At 42.0% G+C, this 19,584-nt stretch overlaps 1 protein-coding gene across 1 annotated transcript; it reads right to left on the bottom strand.

Moving 5' to 3' along the window:
- Nucleotides 1-783: 783 nt before the first annotated feature.
- LOC148052170 (complement factor H-like) lies at nucleotides 784-14,654 on the bottom strand. The gene is given in 14 exon segments (XM_087731606.1): nucleotides 784-1,180; nucleotides 1,333-1,530; nucleotides 1,846-1,931; nucleotides 1,933-2,044; nucleotides 2,792-2,974; nucleotides 4,267-4,443; nucleotides 5,451-5,627; nucleotides 6,288-6,464; nucleotides 7,064-7,270; nucleotides 8,798-8,977; nucleotides 10,303-10,485; nucleotides 12,153-12,341; nucleotides 13,208-13,396; nucleotides 14,497-14,654. Coding segments are annotated over 14 exon segments (2,133 nt in total). The 5' UTR covers nucleotides 14,558-14,654; the 3' UTR covers nucleotides 784-1,166.
- Nucleotides 14,655-19,584: the final 4,930 nt, after the last annotated feature.

The raw sequence follows: 19,584 nt of genomic DNA, 5'->3' as shown, positions 1-19,584 counted from the left end.
AAGCAGTATTTCTTGCTTCATTTTCTTAGAGAGAAATCATCCCTTATTAATAACCCACATGAATATTGAAAGAGGCTCCTTTAACTGTATACAAATACAGCATGATGGTTTAGTTGATTTTCATGACCTCAGTGGAATCAGATGAGATTAAAGAAAAAACCCTCTTAGATGAAGGCACCAAAGGCCAATGAAAAAATCAACCCTGCTGCACAGTGCCAGGTGGGCTGCACACACTCGCTTTCAAAAAAAATCTTAGAAAAGTGAAAAAGAAAAAAACCCCTGCATATCATCTACAAAGTCCAATAGGCAAGAGGCAGCAAAACCACTCCCTCAACCTTCCCCTGCACAGCAAGACATCAATGACACACAAATGTGTTAGCTGTTCCCATACATCAGCTGCAATGTGGTTTCATCAGATCAACTACCAAAAAATCAAGAAGGTCCTGGGAACATCAAGACACCATCACAAACTTCCCTAGAAAATATAAGGATGGAAGGTCCAATTCTAGGGCCTGGACCAAGAAGTCATCCCCACCTCCATCAAGAAACCCCAATTACTTGCAGCCCAACATCTTGCTCTTCCAGCAAACGTCAGGGAGGCTCAAGTCCTCCCTAAGAACTGTGTCTGTGACCTAGAGACTTCCTTGAGTCATTTAAAGGAGACTCCACTCGCTCATCCTGATCAAGCAGTCAGGACACTCACCTCTGCCATGACCCCAGGGGAGTTTCCAGGCAAGCGCACGGAGAAGCAGCTAGGAGCAGACAAGGCCAAACACACTCTACTTGCTGATAATCAAATTACCTGCAGGCTTTAATTCTTGTCTCAGTATGCCACCAAAGCCAGCCTATTTCAGGACACAATTGTTAATAAAAATAACAGTGAGATCAATATAGAATGGATAAAATGTAAGCACAACCATTCAGATGGATAAAAAGTAAAAAAATGTAAATACATTTACAAAAATGGAAAGAATGTGGATAAAATGTAAACACAATCATCCAATAATAAAAAGAAAAAAAATGCACAAATTCCAAGACCGAACATTGGCTAAGCTGCAAACAAAGCACAACAAAACGGGAAACACCAGGAAAAATTGAGCTCAAATCATTGGGTCTGCTGAGGGATCTGTCATTTCCGCAGCTGGGCTCCTTCATCCCATTTCCATTTAGCCAAAAATCCCTGCAGCATAAAGAGGAAAAAGGGGGAAAGGCGTGAAGACCAAGCCTGACATGCCGCACTGTTTCCTCAGAGCAGCAGACAGGCAATTTCAGAAAAGCTGCCTCCTACACCCCCCCCCCCCCCCCCCCATGTCCTCGGCGCCACGCACTTACGTTCACATGTAGGATACTTAATGATCCCATCCAGGCACTCTGCTCTAAATGCCTCACGGTGTGAAACTTTTTGGTAAAACCATTTGCATTCAAAGAAGATAAAATCCCCAGAGCGATAGGTGGAAGTGCTTGACCGTCTTGATGGCTGTAGTTGAATATTGTTCGTTTCCATCATCCTCTCATGCACTGTACAGTTCTCTGCAAAAAGTGCTTTCATTATTTGCCCGTAGACCTCACGCTGAACAACTGATGCTCTGAAACTGTTAGTACCAGCTGAGAGCCCCCGAGAGCCCTTTCCCCAGCAGTCTTTCCAGCTCAGGTAGGCCGGTCAATGGCTTCTTGGGGGCACTGCCCCTCGCCGCCTGCAGCTTACGGGATGCTTCCACGCCCTGGTGCGCGACTACTACCTCCCCAGGCACTTCCCCAGGAAAGCTAAGGGCTTTCTCCTCGGCTTCAGCACTAAAAATGCAACAACACAGCGGCTAAGCAGTGGCGGGAGTGGAGATGACTTACTTCCTGGCTTGCACCATGGATATTCTAAGGTCCCCTCCACACACTGTGCTCTGAATGGGGAAGATCCTGGGGCCTGCAAATATCCTTTTACACCGAAATTCAATAAAGTCACCCGATCTGGAATACAGCTTATTTCTTGCAAGCCATTTCAGCTCAATATTGTTTCTGTCCATGTCTTCTTCAGATGCTGTACAGGCCACTTGAAAAAGGCAAGAGAAGAGCGTTATCACTTCATACAGATGCACCACAGGTAACTTTGCTCCCCCTAGAGCCTACAGAAGTTCTTTGCATCACAAAACGCTTCCAGCTATTTGCTCTGACCCTCTGTTACTTGTGACAGGAAAGACGTTCACAATCCAAGCTAAACAGAAACAAGACCATGGCTGAGACCCCATGCAGAGCTATGGAGAAGCCTTTTCACTCTGCCAGTCACACGGGGCAAGATCGAAGCACAGGTGGGGGAAGTCACCAGGCACCAATGAACTTCCCTGTGTCTTTTTTGAGGTGCCTCCTTCCCTTCTGCCCAGCACTTCTCTGAATTCATTTCCTCATGACCATGCCACAGACACACCCTCAGAGTTCCCCAGCGCTGCCACCCACTCAGACCCATCCTCCCCACTCACAGCCTGCTGACCGTAGCAGCGTCCCCAGCTCGGGAGCCCTGCACAGTCATGGTGATCCCCTCACACAGGGGGGTTCCGCCAAACTCCCCTCCTCCCAAACCCGCTGTGGTGGCGAGAGACAGCAGGCAGCAGAGGGGACTACACAGGCTAAGGTCAAGGAGAAACTCCTTCTGGACAAAAGGAGGACTCGTCGTTGTTCTGCCCTGCCAGCATCGCAGCCCCAGCACAAGTGCTGCTGCACAAGTGATGCCCTCAGGATCTGAGAAAAAGACAACGGGAGCAATCACACGGCCTTTGGCCGCTCAGCATGTGCTTCAACCTACCTAGGCAAACTGGGGGGGCTGTCCACTGCCCGTCAGCACAGGTGATATACTGAGATCCTTCCAGGACGTAGAGACTTGGGCATTTGTATTCCAGAGTTGTACCTTGTGGATATTCTTGCATGGGGAAGGAAAGAAGGTCCCCATTTTCAATAACTGGAGGCGGGCCACATTTGCCACCTTTCCCTGGAAGAAAATTCCCAATCAGAGGGAAAGCCATGCGAGTTTAATTGCAACGGAGGCCTGAGCACAAATACTACTGGACAGTACGTTGGCACTGCTCTGAGAGACCTGGAGGAAAGCAGAGAGAAAACCAAATACCTGGCAGGTGAAAAAGAGCAACAGTTTCTCCTTTCTCCAGTGCTGGGACTCCCAAGTACCAGTTCACCCCGTCTGCCCACGGCTGAAGTGCCTGCAGCTGTCTGCAGGACTCCCTCTTGTCCTGCGTAATGGCGTAGCGTTCGGCACAGGTCTTTCCACAGAAGAGCCTGACAGCCACCTCCTCCCTGTACTGCCTGAGCCGCGAGGAAAGTGGATCCAATTGCAAACAATAAGGATTGTCACTGAACTGCACCACTGCAATCACTCATGGGATAGCCCTTGGGCTCCGTGGGCCCCTTACGGCCGCTTGGGAGCTCACCCATGTCAGTCTTGATGCACTGTTGCCTCACGGATTTTTATACCTATTCAAGCACCACACTGCTGCCAAGTCCGGCCTTCCAACGGACCTTGCACTGGGAAATCTTCAGAGAAGACCCAGATCCCTTGGTACCAGCAGTGACACTCTTTGCACTTGGCACTGTGTTCGGGAGCCACAATATGGAGCCCGGTCTGAATTCATCTGCTGTTTTTGCAGCCCTTTCAGCTCCCAGCTGGGTGGTGTTTGAGTCAAACGCTGCTGCACTGGTTCAGGTCCTGAAAATGTCTGTATGATGTCTAATGAAAACAAATGAGATTATTCAGTGCGCTCATGAAATCCTAGGAGGCACCAACACAGGACCTAGGGACTGGCTCACACATCAAATTCTACCCTCAGTTGATTTAACAGTTGATTCGACTCCACGGCATTCAATATAGCAATGCATCGGCTGCACTATCTGGATGCCAACTAGCAGGGAAGCTGTGGGCTCTGTTCTCCAACGTAGATGGCAAAATGTCTCACTCTCTTCTCATCAGGCAGGCACAGAAAGTACATTCTCAGAAGTCCAAGGGTGGTGGCTCAAAATTAGACCTGGCCGGCAACTGCTCTCAGCCTCAGGGTGGTTTTCCAGGGCCGTCTCGAGTGAAGCCACCTGGGTCACTCAGCTGCTAAACTCGTCTGAATAGACACTGGGGAAAATGGCTTTTTCCCCGAGTGTGCCAGATACGTTGCACTTGTGCACAGTCATGAGGCTGAAATTTGCAGAAGTAAACGCCACCGAGTCAGCTTCGTGACAGTCTCACTGACAGGCGACTGTATGAAGAGAGAGAGAAATTACCTTTGCACTTTGGCAGCTCTGTCCAGACCCCGTTCTGACATGCTACGGTGGAAGCCCCAGTCATCTCAAAACCTCGCCAGCACTGATAGTGAGCACTCTCCCCAGGCAAATACCTTGACTTCTTAACACCTTGAACTTTACCACCAGCAATTTCTGGAGGAGGTTCACACGTCGCATCTGAAAAGAGACACTGCTGCAGTCACGGTTGCAGTCGTTGGGGTTTTCCCCTACACAACCGAGAGTTAAAGGAATCAACCTTGTTACAATCTCTGTCCAGATTTTCTGCCTCAGGTGGGTCACAGCTTTGAGAGTTCACCCTGGAGAAAGCAATGAGGTGTGACAGTGGCAGCAGAACACTTTCTGGGACTCCCAGGAGATGGCAGGGTCACCGAGAGCTTCTAGAAAAAGCCTGCGTTTCTGTAGCTACACCGTACGGCACAAGAGGCCACAGCAGCCTTCCTGCGTGCCCGTGTCCCTCCCCAGGGAGCCCTGGCATACCTGGAAATCAGAGGGGAGCAGCCAAGCTGGTGCTCTGCTGAATCGCAGACCTCTGGAGGACCGGCAGTGCTGGAGGAGCTCGTCAGCCTGCACTGCTCAGGGGCAGGTAAGCACAGTCAGCTCCACGGAGCTTTGTGAAAGCCAAGTAGCGCTTGTTTGCCCTGCAGCCACAGATTTGGGCAGGGGGACAGGAGCACAGCTCCTGACAGTTCCTCGTCACAGGAACGCTCTTCCCACTTCCATAGCCCTAGCAGATCTTACGTGGTTTAGATCTGACTCTGCTAGGAGTCCGAGTGGACCCCTGGAGAAAAACAGCTCTTTCTCTCCGCTACTGCTTCTTCCATTCAGATACTCCCTGACAGGTTGGAACAGAACAGAGGAGCCCTTACATGTCCTTCTACTGAAGGCTGCTGAAATGGCTGACTCTGGGGAAATACCAGTATCAGACCGGAGAATGTCAGAGCAGCACATTTTAGGCCCTGCTGCTTCAAGACGTTTTTGCCATTGATGAAAATACCCCCAGTATTTCAAGAAGCATCAAGCTAAATTGAAGTGCTGTGCAAGGAAGCAATAGCAAGTAGAAAGCTGGGGTACACAAAGAAAGCCGAAGTAAAGTCCTTAGACTATTTAGGTAAACAAACAGTCCCCTCCATGCTAACAGGCAAGATAAAAGCATGGATTCCTACCTTTGCAAGTTGGTGCTTGTGACCATTCTCCATTTGTACAAGTGACATGATTTCCACCCATCATTTGAAAATTGCTTTCACATTCATACTGCACTCTGGCACCGGGCTGATACCTCTCCTGTTGAGTGCTTATAATATAAGCATTGGGAATTTCAGGTGCGGCTCCACAGGTAACATCTGAAAAGAGAGGGGCATTTAAGAACAGTGGTGCAGCAATATGACAATCACAGAATATTGCATTTCGGAGCACCATTATGCCTGATGAGCGAAAACGGTTTGTGTAATGCAGATCATTTTCTACAGGTAGAAAAGGAAGACCAGTATGGTCTTTATTCTGCAACGCTACACCAGACGCTATTATTTTTGCCTAGAGTGACTAAAAAGAGAAAAAGAGTTGCAGAGATCAGCCCAAGGTGCAGATTGGTGCATTGTGTGCCAAAGGGCTGGAAAGTGAAGTGATTTCTTTACTATTTGCAGGCAGCTTTCAGAAACTGACATCCTTAGTGATGTGAAAATAAGATACACTACCCTAGCAGCTATGTCCTCCTTTGCAGCCAGCATCCCTTCCTCCAGAACCCTCTGCCTGCTTGATTTCGGCAGAGAGCTAAGCTTCAGCTACTAGCTTCAGCCCACAGGGGAAACAATTTCTTTGCTGATCTGCCCTGCTGCTTGTTTCTCAAGAGCCACAAAATTCGGTGTCATGGCAGCCCATTCAAAGCAAGTCACCTCTTGGCTCTATTGGCCTGACTCACCTGCATGCCTGAGTTGACATCATTTGAATTAACAACATGAAAGACTAAGAAGGATCATAGACTACTTTAGAAGCAGAACCTATACCTTCGCAGAAGGGCGGTGCTGTCCAATTGCCTTCTCTGCAAATAATCTCGGGGAGACCAACAGTCAGGAACCCTGCATCACACTGGTAGCGAATTGTTTCACCAGGCTCATAAGTTTCCTTCTTTCTGCCTTCAATCTGAGCATTGGCAACTTTTGGAATGCTTCCACATTGCATTTCTGAAAAGATACAGAAAGCTGATGCTTGTGCTAATGTGATACCCATAGAATGAGTTTCCACCAAACAGATGCTTTAGAGAGCTTTTTCTAGCATCAGCATAGTCATGCGCTGACAGGGGCTTTTATAGAAAAGGTAGCATACAGAAGATTGAATAAGTCACTCCCCTAAATAGGCATGGACTGCAGTCACTGAAATATTTTGATCCTGTTTCTAACCAGGCCAGAAAATTTTAATAAAGGCTTCTGTCCCTTACTACACCAAAGTGGTTTCCATCACTGAAGCACCAAAGCAACTCCTAGTCACTAGTGGACTCTGTAGAAAACAGATCCTTGGATTATGAGGCGGCACCCAGGACTCACCTGGCAGAGACAGGAACTGAACAAAGATTGCAAGAATACAAAGGAATGTTTTAAAACTGAACTGCATTCAAAAAGTCAGCCTTGCATCCAACTAGGATTGCTCTGAAGACATCCATGAGGGATGACAGGATTCCACAGCAAAATATGGAGTTACTGGCTCTTACTAGTCAACTTCCAGTTTAAAATTCTTTCAACTTCATTGCTAAATGCACTTCAAAAAAAGTATTTTTTTATATTACCCAAGCATGTAGGAGCTGCAGTCCAGTTTCCCATAGAACAAGTTATCTCCGATGGTCCATCTAACATGTATCCAGAACGAGAAACATACTTCAATCTAGCACCAGCCAGATACATTGTTTTCCCTTCTTTTTTAATTTTTAAATTTTGATTTTCCAGCCTGGGAACATCAGCACATTCTATAGGTTTTGGTGGCAAACATGGTCTTTCTATAAAATACAGAAAACACAGATAAATAAGAATGCAAGACAATTAATATTCCAATGACATATGCCATCTAAAACTGAAAAGAAAAAAAAATATAATGCTGCAAACACAAATTAAACAGCCTGAAAGGAAGATGAAGAAATATCTAAGATGCACAACCCAAAACTTCTCTCTCCTTTCCCTCCTACACGGGGTTTCTCTCTTTTCCTTTGAAAAATGAAAACCATTTTCCAGGTCATACCAAGAAGACACAGTTACAGCTCAGTATCAAGAACAGGGAAAATTTCATAGGCAGAGAAACAGAAGAGACATTATATTGTTTTGGGATACTGAAAGTGAGTTTCTGGAATGTTAGCTGTTAAATTTTTCCACCATTAATAAAGTTGTACCAATATCCTGAGGGGTTTTGTGATGGCATGTTGAAAATGAAAAAGAGAACAGAACTTACAAGGTATTGTAAAGTACGTCCTGATACATACAAGGAATTAAATCTCTATGAAGCCCTCCTGAGTCAGGGCTGTCCCAATGCCTTCTTCTCCTATACTACTGTTGAGTGGGTGGACTTAAATTATATTTTATATGTATTTTTAGTTATTAGTAAATTAGTTTTTATTAGTTGACACATCAAGTTAAAAGCACATGTTTGCAATGAATTCCACAATACAAAAGATCTAATTACAGTCAAAGTTCCTGTTCAGTAACTGGGACTGGGAATTTTATTTCAGTAAAAGTTGTTTGATGAACAGCTCAAACATTTTCTGGTTATTCTTCTCTATGTCTGCCGCTTATCAGCAGAAATGGAGACTGACAGGCAATGCAAAAGAAGAGAAACCATGTGGCATCAGAATTTTGCAGCTTAAAAATACAGACGTGGTTGGCACGTTGTGCACATCAGTCTCCAGCTGGCACCTCATTTGTCCTGTGCTCATCTATTTCCTAGTCATTTCTGAAAATACTTTATTCTACCACTTAGTGAACTTCTGCTTACAAGATATCACCTGCATCAGTAATATTTTAACAATTGGATTATGGATTGCTCAGCATTTCTTAGTATAGATGGCCTGAGTTATGCCATATCATCTACACTCCTATTACGGGAAGAAGCCACAAAAAGAAAAGGAGGAAAATCAAGAAGGAATAACAATGAAAAAACCCAAAGACTGCTACTACTGCAACTAAATAATCAATAATACTGATTTTTTCACCAGGATACTATTAAAGACCCCTAGTCAAAACTGAGACTCCATTCTGCAATATACCTAACAAACAAATAAACACACAGCTCCTGGTGGATGACCTGAAAGTTTTATATGCCATCTTACATAAGTCTGTATAAATAAAAATACTTACTTTCCAGCAGTTGCTTAACTGCACTTTCCTTAGCAACTTAAGTTCTATTGCTTTTCTGCAGTTACCTGTTCATGGTAATCTTAACATAAATAGTATCATCCTCCCACTAATGACTACTGTAAATGCATAACACATAAATTCATAATAAAATAAACAGAAAAAAATATGCCACTACTGACCCACACAGTGAGGTGGTGATTGCCATTTCCCTTCTATACATGTTATTTCATTTGCACCGATGAGCTGGAAACTCTTCAGACATGAAAAAGCTATTTTACTCCCATTCTTGTAATTTCTTCCAACTGTTATCTGTTGAGCACCAGGCACCTGAGGTGGAGGTGGGCATGTACTCTTCTCAGCTAAGGACACATACTCATGTTATAATAGAACACAAGATAAAGCGTAGCAGTTCATCACAGATTGCAACAGAAACAACCAAGAAAACACTGGCATTAGATAATTGCTCAGTAGCTATCTCAAGCTTTAATTAATATCATGGTCATTTCGTTCTGCTTCAGAAGCACCAGGGCTGCCTTCAGATGCTCATATGCTTTCAAACTCATAGAAAAGACAGTCACAGTTGCCTACACCAATCCAAGGCGGAGCTTCTTGTAGTCCCTCCTTTCCCTTACGTACAGCTCACACTCTTAATGTGTTTTCGCCATTCCTCTCTCTATGGTGAACTACTTTAGGAAAACCGTACCAGCTTCTGGGGTTCTTATTTTGTTTTGTTGTTGTTTTTTTCTTCAGACTGAGCTCATGACAGAGCTAAACGAGAATCACAAAAGGAAAGAAAGAAAGAAACTTCAGTTTTGCCACTCAAGGAATGAAGGGCTGCTCCTGCCAAAGGAAAGAAAAAGGGAGGGAATGAGGTAGATCTAAGGAAGGAGCAGACCTCAAGAGCTCGGTGTGTTGCTTCTAGTGGTTCCAGAAAACTGGGAAGGTAGGGACACTTGGTTTTGAAAGGGAATGCTCCCTCAAGTGATTGCCACTCTGTGTACTTCTCCCACTTCCATGCATCATTTCCCATGAATCTGGCATAACCAAAGCAGGCAACGAGGTGATTATTGCTTTATAATCATGCCTTCTACAGGCAATATCCTGCTCTGCTATACATAAAGGCAGTTCTGCAGGCCTCCAGCCTTTGGTGTGCATTAGATAAGGGCAGTCGCTTCTAGGTCTGTGCTTTTGAGTTGGCCAACACAGCTTTATTTCTTGGTGTTTCAGTAGGAAGCAATTGGAAAAAATAGAAGGAAGAAAAAGAAAAATCAGGAATAGAAAGGCTTTGAATGTTTACAGGAAATAAAGGAAATTTGTCTGGAGCTTTAGCTATGTCCTACTCTCATTTGCACCAGAGTAAAGCCCTTTTGAAGAACCAAGCTTAAATTTATCATTGCATCTTTTCACACATCAGAAGTGACAGTGACAACTGTTCCAATTGTCAGAGTAGAGATTATTAAGACTGCCTCACTAAAATAGTGTGTATCTAAACCTAGTTAACTGTTCAAATGATTCCCATAATTATTCATGACTATCCTTTAGCATATAAGCAAGTAAGCATATATATAAGCATGTAAGCATTTCTATTTCAGACCAGTGACACAGCAATGCTAAGAAGCTTTAATAATGAGCATTTATCATTCCTACCTAAAAAGAAGAAATTGTATGCAATCTAAAAACTTACTTGTACATTCAATCTCTGGTAACCATTTTCCAGACACACAAGTTGCCTTTTTAATACTTTTGTCAGCTGATGTACATGTATAATGTATAACTCCATGGAACCCAGTCTCCTTTTTTTGCTTGGAAAGATGATCATTGTCCACAAGCTTAACACCCATGGGAGGTACGCACTGAGGAGACGGATCTGAAAAAATCAACAAAAAGAGCTAAAAAATAGATTCAGCTCAGATAATACATACATACGCATTCACCAATGACAAAGTCATCAGTTTCCTAACGCATGTCCATGTGAAAGTGGTTTTTTATTTACTCTCGTTTGAAGTAACTCCTAAGATTCCTAGATTACAGAAATATTTTTTTGTTTCAGCTGTCTAAAGCAGAGACTGTTCCCACTCACAAAGCAATTATTTTTATGTTGACAGGATCCCTTCTGCTGAGTGCAGTAAATAATATAAAAACTAAGCATTCTTTTCCTCCCTAAAACTATAAAAAGGTAGCAAGATGAGCAAGAAGAGAAACATTATTTTGCTTGTAGAAACAGGAGCATAAAGGAAGTACTACTCCACACTGAATATGTATCAGGTATCAATCTCCTGTGGAAGTGTATGTAAGTCATAACCAGGTCTTGTATCCTTGGCTGATGCTTGTGCTAATGTGATACCCATAGAATGAGTTTCCACCAAACAGATGCTTTAGAGAGCTTTTTCTAGCATCAGCATAGTCATGCGCTGACAGGGGCTTTTATAGAAAAGGTAGCATACAGAAGATTGAATAAGTCACTCCCCTAAATAGGCATGGACTGCAGTCACTGAAATATTTTGATCCTGTTTCTAACCAGGCCAGAAAATTTTAATAAAGGCTTCTGTCCCTTACTACACCAAAGTGGTTTCCATCACTGAAGCACCAAAGCAACTCCTAGTCACTAGTGGACTCTGTAGAAAACAGATCCTTGGATTATGAGGCGGCACCCAGGACTCACCTGGCAGAGACAGGAACTGAACAAAGATTGCAAGAATACGAAGGAATGTTTTAAAACTGAACTGCATTCAAAAAGTCAGCCTTGCATCCAGCTAGGATTGCTTAACAATTGGATTACGGATTCCCCAGCATTTCTTTAGAATAGATAACCTGAGTTATACCATATCATTTACACTCCTAGGACAGGAAGAAGCCACAAAAAGAAAAGGAGGAAAATCAAGAGGGAATAAAAATGAAAAAAAAAAACCCAAATATTTATTCCTGTTGAGTAAATTTACAAACATAATTTACACCCATAATTTGAAAATTGCTTTCACATTCATACTGCACACTGGCAGCAGGCAGATACATCTCCTGTTGAGTTATAGAAGTCAAGGTAAAACGTCTTCATAAAACATCTGTTTTGAAGAAATTTTTTCTGAAACACTTTTCCGAACTCAGGTGGCACCTGTATTCAACTTACCAACTCAGACGTCTTTATCCTAGCGAACCATGAAAGAGTCCTTTCACAAGAAATGGAGAGAAACAGGTAACTGCAGGACTTATTTTTCTACTCGAATACAAAACTCAGTCTACAATGGATCAGATGAACTGTGCATCTGAAATGCAAATTTTTCTTTTGGTTTAAGTAAAAAAGAAGGGAGAGATTCTCCCACATCATGCACCTTTAATTTTGGTGACTTCCCTTCTGCGCTAGATTCACACACACCCTTACCATCAGCAAGTGTATCTGTGGTGGGAAAACCAATTGCCCATTGAATAAACAGTCTCTGATAGTACAGGCAGATGCAGTTCATGTACGTGAACAACTGCAAAATTACACACAAGGAGTATCTGACAGATCAAAATTAGTCAAGTGTGGTGCGTATTTACCAGCGATACATGAAGGAAGCTTGATATGCCCATTAAAACACTTCTTGATAGGAGAGGCTGAGAGTTTAAATCCTGTCATACACATAAATTTCTGCCAACGACCACTTTGAATCAAAAACGTGCGTCTTTGTCCATTGGAGAGAAATACGTTTTGGGCTTCCAGTTGCTGTTTTGTAATGGTACATGGTGCTAGGGGAAACAAGAAAAATTAAAAATGGTGGAGCATGAGTCTTTGGTGGCTTTCAGCATGTGAAGCACCTCCTCAGCAAATAGTGCAAAAACAGCTTGGTTCTCACTCAGCAGTGATTTTTAAAAGTGAAATACAGACAACTTAAACACTTGATCTCTATCACAATTAATTCAGGATGTTCAGTTTTAGGTAGTTTATCAATGATATGGAACAACTTCCAAGCATATTCTTATTCACATGTATAAAAGACAACTTTACAGACTTTGCAAACAGCAGTGATAGTCTCAAGAGGTACTGATTTCAGGAGACCGTCGTCCTTGAAATAATTAATCAATGAAATCACTGGGAGTAAGTCTCATTTTATCCCTGTTGTGTTTCCATTACCTAGGATTAAAAATTAATTTTATAAGCCTCCTAACAAAGAGCTCTAAGGAGGAAACTGAAGACAGCAAAGCAGCTTGCCACAGCAACGCTCCTCCTGCATGTGGGGGACAGTTAGGAAACTACATGAAAGTATGTCTTAACAAATGTAGTCACTGGGGGAAAGAGGCTGACATCATTGTCAGTACCTGTGTATTGTTGCACAAGTTCTTGGAAGTGTAGACAAAATGTTTATCTGCTTGTAACCTTCCAGAAAACTCCAGAATTCTCACAATAAAAAAACATGATTGAGTGGAAATGATTTTGGGACCCTAAAGCCCAAGATCCACAAGTCAAGAAGTATTGAATCCAGGCGTTAATTTTGGTCCATTACAGACTTGGTAATCAAGCAACAAATGTAAACCTAATTCTGAAACTCCTACTTTAAGAATTATTAGAATTGTCTACCAGTACAAAGTCAGCCAGCAACAGAAGTTACACTTACCCAAGCATTGTGGTGGTCCAGGTACCCAGATTTTTTCATGGCATGTTACCCATTCTGATCCTGATAAAGTGTATCCAGGGTTGCACAAATACTGCACTCTGTCACTTTCCTTATATCGTGATTTATGCTCACTAACAATTTCTCCAAAGTCAATGAGAGGTGGGTCTTCACAAGCTGCTCCTGCAGAAGCTGTGCACAGGTTCTTGTTATTTGACTGCACGCTGCCATTTTCTTCTCATCCTGATTTATCCCCACTAGCAATTTCTTCAACACCAATGATGGGTGGGTGTTTACATGCTATTCCAGCAGAAACCATGCACAAGTGCTTGCTAATTGACAGATACGGGACAGTACTGACAGCTGCAAATAATGGCACTACACAGGTGTTAAATAATATTCCAATGAATAGACTGTAATAATAAACATCACTATCCCCTTGCTCTAAGAAATTGTCATCGTCTTTACTATTTTCACAGTCTTTGCATTGAAAAAAAGTTACTAAACTAAAAACAATTTAATTGAAAATATGAATAACATTCTGAATTTCTCAGAGTACGGTTTCTGTTTTCCAGAATTATACTGGAATAAAGTTTTACACATGCAGTCACGATTCTCAATTTTCTTTAATTCTACAAATAAATCCATTTGTCCCAGATTCCGAAAATTAGTTCCGCCATTTTAAAATGAAAGAAGCTGGATCATTTTTTGAAAGTATAAGGTAGATACAAGAAAGCACTTTTAAAGGCAGAAGGAGGAGAAGAATCTTGATATGGTGAATAGATCTAAATGGATCAATCATGAAGTTTAAAACTAGTTATTTTAATAAAGGTGTACATTCAGTGAAGACCTCCTTCAGGCAGAATGTTTTTTTGTATCATACAACTTATTGAAATAACAATTTTTTATTTTTAAAGAGTTGTATAATGGTTTAAAATCAAATCAGTATTCCGCATTTTTAATAGTATGTATTCAGAACAATAGTAGCTAAATTGAAATACAAAGGAATTTAGAGGGATTAATGTATTTTAAGTGAGTTATAGCTTGTAATAAGTTAGGTTCTTTATGAGAGTCATTAAGTTCAGGCACAAGGCAAAGAAGCAAGCTCATACAAGAAAATACAAAGCAAATATTCTCAAATAAATAGTTCTAAATTATAACTCTCATTCCAAACTTCTGAAAGGAGTTCTATTAAAAGTAAATGGTATAGTTTAAGTTTTGGGGGGTTTTTTTCAGTTCATTTTTCTTGATTGTCACCAGCTGTGTCAGTTAAAAGCATAGATTTCCATTACCTTTGCATGTAGTACAGCCCATCCACAGCAGAAACACTATCGTGTGGCTCAACAGTGTCATTTCCAAGCTTTGGAAGTTAATGATGTCCTCTGCAACAGAGTTGCTATTTTCTGTCCTCCAAATTGCATGTACTTGTAGTCACTCCCATGATTCCGGAGGCTGTCCTTGCAATCTCCTCCCATAATTTTCTTGCAACACAGCAGTCAATCTGTACAGATAAATTATGCAATTGTTGCAAAAAGGCTTCAATACTTTTTTCACAAAACTTTTCAGACTGAACTTGACACAGAAGCATTATGACACCCATAACCAAAAACTCACAGTGTGTTTATAACCCAGAATATAGTGCACTCAGCTTTTCAAATTTGAAATTTTTAAAACCACCTTATATGTGGAGCCCATAATTTATTATTAGTCTGCTTAAAATCTTAACAGCCTAATAAAAATACTAACTTACTTTTAGTCCACTTCCAACACTGCTAACATTCATAGTCCAAATTAATGCAAGAAAGCCTCGGTAATGTAAGCTTTTTTTTTTTTTAAATAAAAAGTAATTTACAGAAAAAAACTGTCCTAGTACTAACCACTTTCTCTGGTGTTACAGTCATCCTTCCCCTGCTTCTCTGGTTGATAGCACCAGTCTTTCTCAAGGAGGCTAGCAAGACAGGAGGGGAATGCTACAGTGAACCATTAGTGTACAAAAGTTTTTGTTGGGAAGAGTTCAATGCAAGTAGCAGGGGTCCCTTCCTCCTAAGTACTGAGGTCTCCTTGTGTTTACATGTATGTATTTTCTTAGTACGGCCCACCTTTTTGGATCCCAGTTATTCAGTGTCTCTCTTTGCAAAAGTTGTGTTTACCTGGACAAGCCCAAGTTGCACTTCTGCTGGGGCCGCTGCTTGACCACTGTGGTTTGTTTTTACAGTCTTTGACCTCTGTTCATCCTCACGTCATCCCACATTTTCCTTTCCCACACCACATTTTAGTCTGGAGTCATAGATAGCTCAATAACTGCTTGTTACCAGTATGAATTAGAGCTAAAATAAAACACATTTAAGCAGCCAATGGGGTGATTGCTAAACAACTGCTATCACAGCTAAACAAGCTAAAATCAGCTTAAGACAAGCCCAGAGATCCTGCGTTATCAAGTCAATGCAGAGCTTGTGCTCTTTGATCAGCAATGGCAAAAATTATATTTATTGGGCTACACCAGCAGGACAACTTTGACTGAACCGAGCTCCATTCTCACGTGACAATACTAAGATTATTTTCAAGATCATTTTCTGTGGAGTTTCTTACACAATCTCTTTTTTTAAGACATTCTCATTTTTTCATTTTTTTCTTCCAATGCACTTCCTGCTAGTGAAATATCATGAAATATTTCTTACTGCTAGTGAAACATTGTGAAATATTTTTGTTGCTGTTGTGAAATACAGGATTAACTAATATAGCAATCGACTTTGAGGTGTTTTTTTTCCCTTCAAAAACATGCATGGCATTGTTTTGTTTACTGAATGATAACATCCGTCTGAGGATCAACAGATATTACTATTACTAAATACACTAAACTAATTCATCACCATTGATATACTACTTCATACAGCTGGCAGAACTTCAAAACACCTTGCAGAAAGGCCTTTTTCTAAAAGTCCACAAAGTCTCAATGACAAATGTCCAACATTAACACCTATATTAACCATTTTTTTTTAAGGAACTAAGCACATTCCTTCAAGAAAATCAAGAACATAAACATGTGACTGATATTTCTAGAGGCATGTAGCATTTATTTGTATTTTAGATTCTTACATACTAGTCCAACCTGACCCTAAGCACTAACTGTCGTTTATGAAGTCCTGGCAGGCTTGCAATATAAAACAACGAACCCCACAAACAGTATATAACAAAGCTTTCTGGATTTCACTCTGAGTCCAGTCTTTCTGGCTCACTTCTTCCTCACCTTCTAATCCTCCAGTGCTTCAGAAAGACTGGTCTCTCACTCAGGAATTTTTCCTTTTAGTATAGCACTAAGAACGACAAAGAAGGTGAACTAAAAGAAAATTAATTTCCACCTTATTTACCACCATTCCTGCCCCTTTTTATAGGTCATTAACTTTTGGTTTCATTTGTAACTCAGTTACTGGAAAACACCGAGTTACCGTTTCTAAATAGCAATTAATGATGAGGCAGCTGTTTGCAGTAGGTCAGCTCCAAAATGGTTACATAATTTTTATTACACCACATGGAGATTTATTTATCTCTCTCTTTCTTTTTATAAAAAAGAGAAAAGAAACTGTTCTTTGTATTTGAGATCATGTTTCCTTACATTCACCTGAGAAAATACAGTCACTGTTTAAAAGACCTGATCTCCGCACCAGAGTAGAAAAGGACTATACTCACTGTGTACAATCACTTTGGCTTTGCCATAATATAGGAGGATGCCCAGCAAGCCCAGCCTTCTGCACTAGTGCCACGGGCTGAAGCCTGCCTGAAAGCATTGCTCAGATAAGTGAGAACCTGACTGCTCGTGCCCAGCTCCGACTAGATGACTTTGATATGAGCTGGGTAACAAAGCAGCAGGAGACAAACTTTGCTCTTTCAGATATGCCAACTTCATACATTTTGTTACACACTGGTGGTGGGAGACCAGAGGTAATTTTTTTCCTAGTAGCTGGTATAATGCTGTATTTTGGATTTAGGCTGAGAATAATGTTGATAACACCCTGATCTTTTAGTTGTTGCTATGTAGTGCTTACACCAGTCAAGGACTTTCCAGCTTCCCATGCTCTGCCCAGTGCACAAGGACCTGGGAGGGAGCACGGCCAGCACAGCTGACCCAGACTGGCCACAGGGCTATTCCATACCACGTCGTGCTCAGTATGGGAGGGTTGGCTGGGGGGCAGCGATCACTGCTCGGAGACTGCCTAGGAGTCAGCTGTTGGGTGGTGAGCTGTTCCATGACTTTTTTTTCCTGGGTTTTGTTCCTCTCTCTCTTTTTTGTTGTTTTCCTTTTCACTACAATTTATTATCATTATTATCATTATTTTATATCAATTATTAAACCGTTCTTATCTCAGTCCATGAGTTTTCTTTCTTTTACTCTTCTGATTCTCTCCCCCATCCCACTGGGGCAGGGTGGTGGGGGGGAGGGTGAGTGAGCAGCTGTGTGGTGCTTAGCTGCTGGCTGGGGTTAAACCACAACACAACCTTTAACTGGACTCACATGCAGATAAATTCAAGTAGCTTGGGTCTACATGATTAGAGAAGCCACTAGCAGGTTATGCTGACAATCTAATTCATAGCAAAAACAATAGCTGCTCAGGACAAGGGAAGGGGAACTCCATACACAAGTGTCCAGTCCTGTGTAGAAGACTGAGCCCACTGTGTGTAGGGGCAGCCAGAAGCCAGCACCCAACACATCTACTGATTGGCCCGCGAGGCCCATTCTCCTGGGACCATGGTGTTGGTTTAACATAGATCAGAAGAGCAGGGCCTTTCATTTGTCGGTGTCATAGAACAGAAAATTTGCAGTAGAAATTACTGTCCTCTTGCTCTACCAAACCTGCTGGGTTTTTTATATGCCACTGAGTGGTGCGGTACTGCTCTTGTATCCACTCTACCCAAAGTTCCCCAAGACAACTACCTGCCTCTTCAGATATCAGATCTGTTATTGGAGGCCTGTGATATCTGGAAAGACTTTAAAACCCAGTGACTTCATGTCAGGACTTCAGAAAGTAAATCACCAGTTATTAAAACATAGGAAATTGCTCTTAATTCTACTTCCAACAAATGGTCCGGAGACTTTTAATCTCCCTCCATTTTCCCCAGTTCTGCTCTTTAAAGAGAAGGGTCTTTTTACATTTACCAAATGTTCTTATGCTTCATCCAGAGCTCCTCAAAGGCAACAGGTCTGGGCAACAGGCCCACCAGCTTCACTACATGAAACACTTTAAAGCCAACATAAGTTGTTGAAACTTCATTGGGACACAGGTTCACATTGGTTAAAACATGCCAGTCTGAATCAGCACAAATCAAAACTTTGCCTGTTACAGGAATTTCCCTGTTCTGTGAGCTTATATCCGAACAAGTCAGTTTCCTCAATTATGTGCCATGGAAGCAAGAACTTCACTGGAAAACAGAAATTACAATCTATAAATAAATCTGAATGCCTTTTCAGCTGATGTTTGCAAAAAACACAAAAGTGCAAGGTTGTTATGCAAGAGGAAAGGCCTCTCTGTCATGACAGAACAACAGTTTTATACTGAAAGAGGGTGGATTTAGACTGAATATAAGGAAGAAATTTTTTACAATGAGGGTGTTGAGACACTGGAACAGCTTGCCCAGAGAAGCTGGGCTGCCCCATCCCTGGAAACATTCAAGCTCAGGTTGGACGGGGCTTTCAGCAACCTGGTCTAGTGAAAGGTATCCCTGTCCATGGAAGGGGGGTTGGATGAGATGATCTTTAAAGGTCCCTTCCAACCCAAACCATTCTATGATTGTATGATAGCAAATAAAAGGCTGATCTGGAACAAACTTGCACAGGCCAAACTTGGTGCAGAAACGTTATCATATCATCTACCTGCTCCCAAGCCAGCACTATCATCATGAAATGACAGAGCTGAGATCTATTGCCATTCTGATGCTATTGGGAAGGCTCTGCTACACAAGGAAAGGCACTAACAGAAACGTAATTATTTTTATCATGCTTCACACACCCAAAAAAACCCCATTCTTTTCTAAATGTTTCTTAAGAAGAGACAGCTGGGAGGAGACCTTATTTGTGGTTTTGGCTTCCGAATGGGAGAGCACAGAGAAGATGGAGCCATACTGTTCTTGGAGATGCACAGTGATAGGATGAAAGACAACAGACACAAGTCTGCAGCAAAAGAAGTTCCAGTTAGATATTAGGAAAAAAGATTCCCCATGAGGGTAGACAGACATTGGAACAGGTTGCCCAGAAATGTTAGAAAATACCTCCTTGGAGGTATTAAAAACTCAGCCAGACAGGATCCTGAGCAACCTGATTCTTATTCTGCAATTCTATGCCTAACTATGCAGAAAGCCAGCAAAACTTCAGGACTATTAAAGGGTTA

Source organism: Nipponia nippon, unplaced genomic scaffold (genome assembly GCF_047370975.1).
Source record: "Nipponia nippon isolate SJK-2023a ecotype South Korea unplaced genomic scaffold, ASM4737097v1 scaffold_5, whole genome shotgun sequence".
In the NCBI taxonomy this organism is placed as follows: domain Eukaryota; kingdom Metazoa; phylum Chordata; class Aves; order Pelecaniformes; family Threskiornithidae; genus Nipponia; species Nipponia nippon.
The sequence above is the reverse complement of the archived record's forward strand: the minus strand, read 5'-3'. Positions and strand labels throughout refer to the sequence as shown.